Source organism: Culex pipiens, chromosome 3 (genome assembly GCF_016801865.2).
Source record: "Culex pipiens pallens isolate TS chromosome 3, TS_CPP_V2, whole genome shotgun sequence".
NCBI classification, from domain to species: Eukaryota; Metazoa; Arthropoda; class Insecta; order Diptera; family Culicidae; genus Culex; species Culex pipiens.
In genome coordinates, this window is record NC_068939.1 from 156,616,965 (window position 1) to 156,628,574 (window position 11,610).

Sequence of the window (11,610 nt, forward strand, 5' to 3'; positions counted from 1 at the left end):
GGCAACTGCTGTGTGAGTTGGCGGAGAATTACCCATGTACAAAAATTTCGCCAGACGAAATGAAAGACCCTTTCTGACTACTGGGGCGAATCGGGACTACAGTCTGAATGGGGACAGCAGTTTTTAACGGTGCACATCAACCAAAGCTTTTGCACCCAGATTTTGATTACTGACATTTTGGTATCTTAAAAATTACGGGTACTATCGAGATATTTTTTTATTCATCCCCTAAAGTACTGTCCACAAAGTAATTTACAACAAAGTTTGACTAATTTTACAATCCCGTTGTAGCAGGATTAGGTCCGTAAGTTTGACAATTTTGGGAAAAGAAGGCAACAACTTCTTTCGTTGCTGTGCACCCTTAAAGCACTTAAAAAGCTTGAAATTTGGAAAGCGATGCCGTATTTTTGTTGTTCTGTTTCTGTTCTATCCGAGCCCAACAAAAATATCCAAATATTGTGCAACAATGCTAAAACAGCTGCCCAATTCACACCACGTGTCCTGATTCGCCCAAGATGACGGTATCTAAAGTTCTCCGTCGTGATGGTTATCCTTGTAGCTTTAACACTGCACCTTTTTATGAAAAAATCTATTTCAAATTAATCCTAAACTCAAGCGTAACTTTTTATTTACATAACCTCGAATTAACATGTGTTTTTTTTTTAAGTTGTAATTGTAATATTGCCAACATTGCCCAATTATTTTTGATTTTTTGTCAGATTTTGTTCATAAAATTTTGAGCAGATTTTTTTTCTACTAAAAAACTTTACTTGTCTTGTTTTATATAAGTCTTCTTCATTTGTAATATTTTTAAATGCAATTATCTAACAAACAGCCTTTGGGCGGGACAAATTTGTCTTGCGTTTTTCGCGGCTTGCTGTTTTTACATATGGGACGGACTAGATTAGAGCGGCAGTAAAGCCCTATGTTAATTTTTCTGTTTAACGGTAAAAACACGATAAAAAACAATTTCTGATCACTTTTAGCATTCTAATGAAAAAAAAAATTTAAAGACAACATCTTAGGATGGATCAACTATGGTCCCCTTGGAAAGAGCTGTCAAGTAGGATCTTTTCTGTCAAGAAGGGCCGCAAAGGTAATTACTTCTATTCAAAATTGATTTAAAAATCTATTTTAAACCTTTAGTGGTCGTACGGAAGGTCATAGTACTCAGAAATCAAGCTTTATCGTTGTGAACAATAATATCACTAATTTTAGGACCCAATTGAGGTTTTTCATATTTTTCTTGTCTCTTTTTTATGTTTGCCTGTTTTGCACAGTTTTCACCATAACATAAAATCGTTAGTTTTCAATTTGCAACAAATTGTGTTAACACATATTTTTGGAGATATCAACATCAGCAATGCCTTTGACGTAAATGTTGGCTACTATCTTAGATTATATACAATCAGATCACTTTGAAGCATTTTTGGCGTTATATTTTAAATCAGAGAACCAAATTTGAACAACAAAATAATAACTTCGTGGTACGCTTATCTGAAGTGTAAATTTGTCGAGGACTTGGGCTAATCGGACTGTGTAATATTGCCTCAATTAAATTGGACTTAACAAACACACATTGTGAAATACTAATTAATCGATTTGATTTAACTTTTTTTTGCTCTTTGATTGTCTTGATATACTTTAAAGGGGGACGAGGAAAACAAAAACATTCGAAATATGTGTAATGACCTTTTTTACAAATTGAAGGATATTCAAATACGTTCTCTTCACCAATTAAACCTCTTGCCAGAATGCAAGGAAACTATAATTGATAGTCAACAATTCTTACTTTTTAAATTGACGCGAATCTTAAAATTGATTTTAGAGAATTTGGGTCATGTATGACCCATCAGGCCTGAAACGGTTAAAATACTTTTATTAAGCATTTTTAAATAGGTTCGCAAACAATTTTTCGACTTGATTAATTATTGTCGGTTTTTCAAGTCAATTACACGCGACAAACTTCGCTCCACGCTAGCATTCCAATTAATATGAAAAGTTTGCCTCAACCGGTTACTATTGGGGTGTTGCCAAAATAAACTCAACCCCAAGTTGGTGTCGTCCCCCTGCAAAGTAAATCACTCTGTACAGTACGCAAGGTAGAGCACATAAAATTTGTTTACCAGCCAGCCTGCAGCCAGGGATATTGATTGACTATACTACCCAAATGGTTGTTGTTGAGGGATCAAAATAACAAACTTGTGAATTTCACTATACACGAATACTTCCACCGATGTTTATTTAAAAGTCTGTTGAAAATTGTTAGGTTCAACCAGGAGACTGCTTGGCCTATCGGAATACCCCATCGACAAAAAGTCCCTACACATTGCTAAATTATGGACCTCCTCCACATACTCGCATTGCTGCTATTCCCAGTATAGTCAGTCGGACGAGGGCTGACCCGATTGGAGTTATTATTTTTGCGTCTGTCTGTCTGCTGTTATTTGGTGCGGTTGGTAGGCTCAACGGTAGGGTGGGTGGGTGCACTTCTGCAATTCAGGACGTAGCAGGCTCGCAGGTCAGGTGCCCGCCACCACAGTCAGTCGCGCGCCAACGTTGAAAGGATACGGTAGTCGCGAAACGGAACAGGACACCCCGAAGTGTAGCAGAAAAGGACACATCGATCGATTTCGCGTTGGTAGACAGAATAGTAGTGTCCTTGTAGAGGTATCTGTACCGCAGAAGTCGTGTTGTTTGCAGAGAGAAAACATACTTAAATTAAGTAATCATGATTAAGTGAAGAGTGCCCGATATGGATTACTAATCTCGACGACGGAAATTGATATAAAAGTGCAGCGGAAAACCACATCAAACGTATCACTCACATGGGAGCCACAGCGCACCTGTGCTGCTTTGGAGCCCGTTCGGATAAAGTGTCGCCCGGTGAATCGGTGCAGGTGCGTATATGGTCACAGGTCGCTGGATATAAATCAACAAAAAAATCATAATTTTCAAAAAGATTTTGTTTTGATTTTATTTAACTATAATTTATTATTCACTTCACAAAATCCACAAAAATTTGGGAAAATGTCGGGAATTTCTTTTTTTTTTGTCAAAATGTCGGGAAAAGCCGGGAAGCACGAGTACTTGCTCGAAAAATAGTTTAATAGCAAATGTTTTTTTAACTATCAAATGAAATCGCTTAATAAGATAACTTAATAAAAAGCACAATAGATTCAGGAAATTTTCATTTAGGGTATTTTTCTACAAATATTTTCATAGAATTTAATTTTTCATAGAAAAAAATCATAAAATGACTAACTGGCTTTGGCATTGGAAACAAAACATTTAAATACCTACTGATAACTGATAAACCAATAATGATTTCTAGATAACCAACAGACTGAAACTTGATAAAAATAAATTTTCACTCAAATTCTTTGATATTTCGAAATTTGGATAAAATGTTTTATGTTTTAGCAAAAACTAAAATAAAATTGAGAATTAAATTTGAAATTCAGTATTTTTTACGTTTACGTTTACGTTTTATTTTAGGTATTGTAATTGAAGCCTTACTTTCTAAAAAATGATTGCTTAAGTTTTCTATCTAATTCAGTGATTTTTTTATATAAATTTGTTAAGTTTCTATTTTACTGTGATTGTCAATAGCTTGTTTTTCTATGTTTTTTTTTAATTTTGTTCGTTGGTTGATATTAACTTTTTGAAGAATGTTTTGAAATTCAAAAAAAAAATTGGATGCGAAATGCTTTTTTTAGGTTCGGGAAGATTGGGAAAAACTGGGAATTTGAAAATTGGATTTTAGTGGCCGCCTTGTGAGTTTTTAAAATAAGAAAAAGATAAAATTGTAAAAACAACAAAACCAGATTCAAGACGTTTTGAATTTGTCATAAAATTTCACATAAAATTTATGTGACATGAAATTTCACGTAAAATGAGTGGTAAAGCATTTTTTTTATTGAACTAGATTTTTAATTGACATAAAATTTAAATTAAATTTCATAATCCACAAAATTTAAAAGGAAACCTGATATTTTTTATGAGTCCCTAGATATCTATATTAAAGTTTTAGAAAAAATATAAGTGTCTTCTTTTTTAAATAATTCTAAAAAAGAATAGGACTAAAATTAAAAATTAAGTTATTTTTAACTTTTTGCCATTCTATTTTCATTTCCTATTAGAATCAAGGAACAAAAACTATAAATTGGGCAACTTTCAAAATGAACCAAGAAATTTTATTTTTTAAAGTTTTAAATTGTTGTTAAATGTCTTAAAATTTGTTTTCTCTTAGTATCGCAATTATGATTGCTTCTATTCTTCAAGTTTTTTATTTATTTATTTTTTTACTCAACAGCAATTCTCTACGAATTCGGTTTTTTTCTTAATTTTTTTTTGTATTTATTTATCCGGCTGAAACTTTTTTTGGTGCTTTCGGTATGCCCAAAGAAGCCATTTTGCATCATTAGTTTGTCCATATACTTTTCCATACAAAAATGATATATCTGTATCTGTTGAAGGAATTTTTTGATCGATTTGGTGTCTTCGGCAAAGTTGTAGGTATGGATAAGGACTACACTGAAAAAAATTATACACGGTTAAAATTTGTTGGTGATTTTTTATTTTACTTTTTGTCACTAAAACTTTAATTGCAAAAAAAACTATTTTTATTTTTTATTTATTTTCTGATATGTTTTAGGGGACATCAAATGCCAACTTTTCAGACATTTCCAGAACGGGCAAAAAATCTTTGACCGAGTTATGAATTTTTGAATCAATGCTGATTTTTATCCGTGTAACATTTTTTTCAGTGTACCACCAAATCGATCAAAAAATTCCTTCAAAAGATACAGATGTTTGAATTTTCATATATCATTTTTGTATGGACAGCTGCCAAATTTGTATGAAAAAGTGGACAAACTAATGATGCAAAATGGCTTCTTTGGGCATACTGAAGGCATTAAAAAATGTTCTGCCGGATTAAAAAATACAAAAAAAAATCGAATGACCGAAATCTCAGAGAATTGCTCTAAAAATTTCAATAGCTTTTTTTTTTATTTATTCACATTTTTTTTATATACAGTTTTTGATTTTCAATATTTTGGGAAGGAAAATCCTATAATTTCAATTTTTTTAAAAGCCGGGGAAAGTCAAAATTTGAAAATGGGATTTAAGTGGCCACACTGCTGTTGGTCAATCAAACCATCCCCATTAACGACCCCCAGGTCTTTTGTGGTCTCTGCTTGTAATTTGGGATTACGTAAACCTGCATTAAAAATCTTCCTATCAGATTGGTTATTACATTTTTGTAATTCTGAATTACAAAAAAAATGATGGTTAAGATTTGATTGATAAATTTTACAATTGAAATTTTTCTGCGCTACAATTTTGTCATGCTCGACTTGTTGAACAATTTTGATAATTATAATTTTGAATAACCTTTTTTTTCACAAAACACTCACACTTACCGGGATGGTGGTGTAGTGGTATCGAACCCAGTTGGACTGGGTTCGATCCCTGACGGTCCCGGTGGCATTTTTCGAGACGCGATTTGTCTGATCATGCCTTCCGTCGGACAGGGAAGTAAATGTTGGCCCGGTCCAACCTAGAGGTTAGGTCAATAGCTCAATGGTGTAGGAATCGTCTCCCTGGTTCCTGTCTTGGTGGAGTCGCTGGTCGGCAGTTGGACTCACAATCCAAAGGTCGTCAGTTGGAATCCCGGAGTGGATGGATTCTAAGGTGTAAAAAAAGGTTTGCAATTGCCTCAACAATCGAGCCATCGGACACCTAGTTTCGAGTAGGAATCTCACAATCGAGAACGCCAAAGCAATGCTGCAGAGCAAACAATCTGACTCACACTTAAATTTTGTTTTTTTTTTTAAATAATTTTGAAATTGATTTGATTTCAAAACGGTTCGTCAAAATTTAAAAAAATATATATATTTTTCGTAAAAATTTAAAATAATATATTTTTCTAGGGGAGTTTAATTTTTTATGTCTTTTAGGAGACCAAAAAAGGAATGCTTTTTGAAGATCTACAATTGATTGAAAATTTTTTTTGGCAAATTATTCACATCAACACGAATAGGAAATATACATACCAATATCTTCTGAGAAAATTTCACGGCTAATTAAAAAAAAATGTCACAATGGATCTATTTCGACTTTTTATTATATTTAAATTTTCAAATAATTTGTGACTTAATTTGATCATTTGTATCTAATATTTTTTATATAATATCTCTTCCATCCATTCTAAAGCAATCGACGGCAGCATCTCCCCACCGCGATGAGTCCAACGCGTTTCAAAACGATCGCCACTGCACCGACATTCTGTTCATCGCGGTCAAGGCAGCGTTTATCCTGATCCTGGTAAAAAGGCGATTCACGCCAAGTGCTGAAAATGCATAATTAATTGCTTTCTCTTTTTTCTCACTGTTATCTCCTTAACTAATCGCACGCAACCTATATATGAATCAAACATCTGTCCATTTTCCCGACCTACATCTAATTCCACTCACCACCGGCACACAAACACAGTTGGTGCTCATTATCTACTGCATGGCGTTCGGGGACATTTACCGCATCATCAACGGGTACGACGACTGTGCCAACGTGTGCGGCCGTGACAACAAACCGGATAAGGATCTGTCATGCAAGGTATGGTATCCTAGTGTGGAGTTGGGTGTGTTATTGATTGGTATCATTTGCTGCAGGGCGTCGATCGTACCGAGCAAAAGTTCCTGCTGGTGGAATCGTCCGGGATTTCCGCCGACATGCACCGGCAGTGTGTGGCCACCTGCGAGGACACCGAGGGATAGTAAGATGATTCGGATTGAGTTCGGAGGTTGATGATCAATGTTTCATTCCTTGCAGCAAACCCTTCCTGAACCGTTGCATCCGCAAGGAGAATCCCGCTCAGGAGGTGGCCACCCGGACCGGCTTGCGCAACTACTTCCAGGAGGTGTCCGAGGATCTGGAGTCGTGCTCGGTGGACATCCTGTGGCTGTGCGTGATTGCGTTCGTGTTCTCGCTGCTGACGCTGGTGCTGCTGCGGATTCTGCCCGGGCTGATCGTGTGGTTGGTACTGCTGGCGGTGATCGTCGTCTGTACCGTGGGCACGATCTGGCTGTGGGTCAAGTGGCACTTTGAGACCGAGCAGATGTCCAGCGAAGCGGGCGAGGGTGCCAAGGCGCGGGTTAACAACTACTTGTACTACGCGATCGCGGCCACGGTGGCGACCTTGATCGTGTACCTGGTGATTCTGGTGATGCGCAAAAGGATCAAGCTGGTGGTGCAGTTGTTCCGGGAAGCTGGCAAGGCCATCTCGAACATGCCGTTCCTGCTGCTGGAACCAATTCTGGTAAGGTGGAGGATTGTGTGACTTGACGATCTCCCTCATTTTTGTGTTTCTTGCAGACCTTCATCTCGATAGCGGCCGTCATCGTCCTGTACGTGTACTTTACCATGTGGATCGAGAGTTCCGGAATGCTGCGCGTCGAAAACAACCAGAGCGCTCACTACGTTAAGGACACGACAATGCTTTTCACTCGATGGTACAACCTGCTGGCGTTCTTCTGGTTCTGTCAGTTCATCATCGGCTGTCAGCACATGGTCATAGCGGGCGCCGTGGCCTGCTGGTTCTTCACGCGCAACAAGTCCCAGCTGGGCAGCCCGATCTTGCGCGCCTTTGGTAACCTGCTCCGCTATCACCTGGGAACGGTCGCGTTCGGATCGTTCGTAATAGCCGTGGTGCAGTTCCTCCGGGCGACGCTGAAGCTGCTTATGTACTCCATCCGCGAGCACCAGAATCGCGTGACGACCTGCATCTTCGAGTGCTGCCAGTGCTGTTTGCAGTGCTTCGAAAAGTTCCTCCAGTATCTAACCCGGAACGCGTACATCGTAACGGCCATGCACGGCGATTCGTTCTGCACCGCGGGCAAGAACGCCTTCCGGCTCCTCACGAACAATGCACTGCGCGTGTTCGCCATCAACTCGGTCGGCGACTTCGTCCTCATCCTGGCCAAGGTGTTCGTAGTGGTCGTAACGTGTCTCGTCGGCATGGAGCTGATCCAGAAGAAGCAGGGCCTGCACCACCCGTACGTTCCGATCATCCTGGTGGGAATCTTCGCCTATCTGGTGGCGCACTGCTTCATGACGGTTTACGAGATGACGGTGGACACGATATTCCTCTGCTTTTGCGAGGACTGCGAGACGAACGATGGGATCAGTCGACCCTATTACATGTCCCGAGGGTTGATGGAATTTGTGCAAAACTCCAAGAAGGCGCTGGCGGTTCACGATAGCCGCACGGCCAGTACGTTGCGCGAGGGCAAAGCATGGACGACTGACGAGGGATCCGGCTCGCGGAAGAAACTCACCAAAGCCATCTCGGAAACGGTGGACTGAGAGTGCACTCAATTTGTAATAGGCATAAGGGTTTTCTGTGCGTTTTTCGTTTTCTACACAATTGTGTGCGTGTGATTTTTTCGGAACTGAAATCTTTTTTAAATAAAGCAAAAGCACAATTTTGAGCAAAGTTGTTTGATTCGGGTTTGTTACTAAAGAAATTGAACATCATCCATTTTCTTATAATTCTTATAATCAGTAATGATTACACGTCATTCTTGTTTCCGTACAAATCCTTACAAATCAAAAATGTGTTTCCCTATCACGGACGTGGAAACATAAACTGTACAAAATATTGTTAAAAAATCGATGATTCCCAAATACTTAATTGAAATATCTGTACCTAGTTTTTGTATTTTTGCCTCAACTTTTGGTTCAACTTAACGTTTAACTCGGTGAAAATTCTTTACAGTTCCCCTGAGCTGTGGAGCACTTATCCTTCTTCCGCATTTTGAGCAAAATCCTTCAATTTTAAAACCAAGATTTTTTTAATTTCAGGTTTTTAAATTATAAATTTTATATTTTCTTGTTCTAAATTTTTATTTAGATGAAACATGCATTCCCTATGTTAAAATAAAGCCATTTAGCATCATTAGTTTTCCATACAGGCTCCATACAATTTTCTGAATATTCCAAATTCTGTATCCTGAGAAGTGATTTTCTGATCAGGTTGGTAAATTTTTTAAAAATATAAAAAAAATAATTTTGCAGTCGAAAATAACTTTTAATTTTTTGATAAAGTTCACCATTTTTAAGTTATAGGTATTTCGTTAAATTATCAGAAAGATGCTCAAATTTAGGCAATTTAAAAATACTTTATGCAGGAATAGCACTCCTGAAAACAATGCTTTTCAAAGGCTGGGCAAATTTCGTACACTTTTCATTGTTTGTCGTTGTCGATCGGACAGATACAATCAGTATTTTCAGTGTAATCTAATTCGCCCTCATTGTACAACTTGCGATACCACGGAATATATTGGATCGATTGTCAATGTTAAAAAATTAAGCCTTTGTGGATTTTTTCTATAAAAATAAATAATTTAGCATCCTAAAAATCTAGCCAAATATTTGTAAATGTGCAAAATAACTTAAAAAGTGTTTTATCGCGTTTTTAAAGGTTACTCTTGATTCTAAAATTCTAAAATATTTAGCTGAAATGAATAAAAAATAATTCACAAAACAATACACAATAATAATTAACAAATTAATACACCATTGAAAAACGTTACTTAATCCACCTTAAGGTGGTTGGTGCCTTCCTCACATTCATGTTGTATTTTAGGTTGAATTTACAAATTAATTTAAGATTTTTTTTTAATTTGTTTTTGTTACATTTTTTTAATTTATTTTTCATTTTTTTTTATAATTATTGTTTTTACCTGAACAGCAATTTTCAATTCTTTTTTAACCAACTCTCCAAAATAAAGGAGATAGGGGGGGCTGTAATTGAATTTAAAAGTGCTGATATGCCAAACAATGTCTTATGAGTTGTATATTTCAGTAAAAAGTTCGTGTAAATCTTTGTCAAGACAAAATGATGTATTCAACAACATAATTAATACAGACTTTTTCCAAAAGAGACGCAGACACTGCCTAAGCAATGTGGCAACCGGGCGACATGCATGCTGCGCGACTCTCGCGCGTTTGCAAAAAGACCCGGCCTTTGAGGTTATGCAAAAATTACCCTTTTTAGTAGCTACAAAAAAACTTTTTAGTGGCATAACTTTAAAAGTACTTCACATCTCAAATTAATCAAATCGGACCACTCCTGATACTGAAGATGAAGCTGGTATTGAAGATACATAATTTGGTGAGCCCGTTCTTGTTATAGTACATAAAACACGTTCACTTATACGCTAACATTCACTCATTCCACTCAAGACTAACTACGCCAATTTCCACTAAATACGCGGTAGGGTGTTCCCTTGGTCGTTCGCTGTGAGTTGTGGATTGCCTGCTTCTCTAATGAAGGTTCGACTAGGGGGGCATGCTTATTAATTTCTCGTCGCTCCATACCCTCAGTGACGTGATGGGAGCAAGGGCGTCTATGCAAAGTGTCCCTACACCCGCTACAAATTTCCGGCGCTTGGGAAGGGAAGCGGGAAACCATTTTGATTTATGCGCCGGTATTTGTAGCATTAAAATTCGTGCAAAAAAAACGTATGCACGTGGGTGTACAGATTACGGAGTAAAAGATGATCGAATTGTTCACCTAGCGCTCACATGTGTTTCGGGACCAAGTTGCCTGCGCTGCCGTTCTACGCATAATTGTCCCATGTTTGAAAAAGTGCAACTGAGAAAAACGCGATTGAAATTTTTCGATCGATTTCTGTGTTTCTACGCATAATTGTCCCGTGGGTTCCTATTCGCCCTGTGTGTCCCTAATCACCCCAGTTAGCAGTTTATCACTCTTTTTATGATACTCTTGCTAAACAACAGGTAAAAACGACATAATGCTTCATAAATCTATTGATTTCGTATGAGAAAATACTTGGTGAGACAATTATGCGTAGAAGTTTGACGATGGGACAAACAGACTGGATGTTGTTTTCAATGAGTTTCCGAACAAAGTACCAGATTTTATGTGTATTTCTTAAAGTATACGACAGACTAAACATAAAAATGTTAAAAAGTCAAAATCGTCCAAAAATGACATGGGACAATTATGCGTAGAACGGCAGTGCGGGTATGGGGATCATACATACATACATACATACATAACTTTAAAAGTACTTCACCAAACAGAATAAAATTTAAAAGGGTCTTAGGGGACCCCAAAACGAACAGAGTAAGGCGGATCCGGCCAAAATCGGAGGTGTATTTAAGAAGTTCATTTTTCGAGTAGGGTGAGGAAGGAAAAACGATCCAATAATTTCTATGAAAGAGAAAAACTCCGTTTTCTCAAAATTTAAGCATTAAGATGCTGTATCCAAGCAACATCAGTAAGGAAATTATCTCAGGTTTAACAAATCCTCCTCTTTCATGAAGTATTTTTAAATTGCAGAAAAATGCTATTCCTTCTAAAAATTCACACTAACACTGCAAAGCTCAACGTATGTGTAATATATAACACACACGGACTCAATCAATCGGGAAGATTCTTTTTTTTTCCTGGTGATTTATAAGAATGTCTGGATGATCCTAGAACTTTTTAGAACTCGAACTGATCAAATCTGTAATTTTTTGCACAAAATTGGAACGATGTTTTCGGTCGCAGAAATTAGAGATTTGATCAAATCGAGT

The 11,610-nt window shown here is 37.3% G+C and overlaps 1 protein-coding gene across 1 annotated transcript; it reads left to right on the forward strand.

Annotated features, from left to right (window-relative positions):
* The first annotated feature begins 2,129 nt into the window (after positions 1–2,129).
* On the forward strand, positions 2,130–8,497 carry LOC120415368 (choline transporter-like protein 1). The gene is made up of 6 exons (XM_039576890.2): positions 2,130–2,900; positions 6,220–6,330; positions 6,499–6,618; positions 6,675–6,778; positions 6,835–7,321; positions 7,378–8,497. The coding sequence occupies exons 1-6, from the start codon at positions 2,829–2,831 to the stop codon at positions 8,365–8,367; spliced, it is 1,884 nt and encodes a 627-aa protein (XP_039432824.1). The 5' UTR covers positions 2,130–2,828; the 3' UTR covers positions 8,368–8,497.
* The last annotated feature ends 3,113 nt before the right edge of the window (positions 8,498–11,610 follow it).

Bases quoted from the DNA above. Each gene is read 5' to 3' on its own strand.
- LOC120415368 (XM_039576890.2), top strand. From the start codon at position 2,829: ATGGGAGCCACAGCGCACCTGTGCTGCTTTGGAGCCCGTTCGGATAAA. The intron at 2,901-6,219 runs GTGCGTATATGG...TCCATTCTAAAG, and splicing joins CGCCCGGTGAATCGGTGCAG to CAATCGACGGCAGCATCTCC. The intron at 6,779-6,834 runs GTAAGATGATTC...CATTCCTTGCAG, and splicing joins TGCGAGGACACCGAGGGATA to CAAACCCTTCCTGAACCGTT.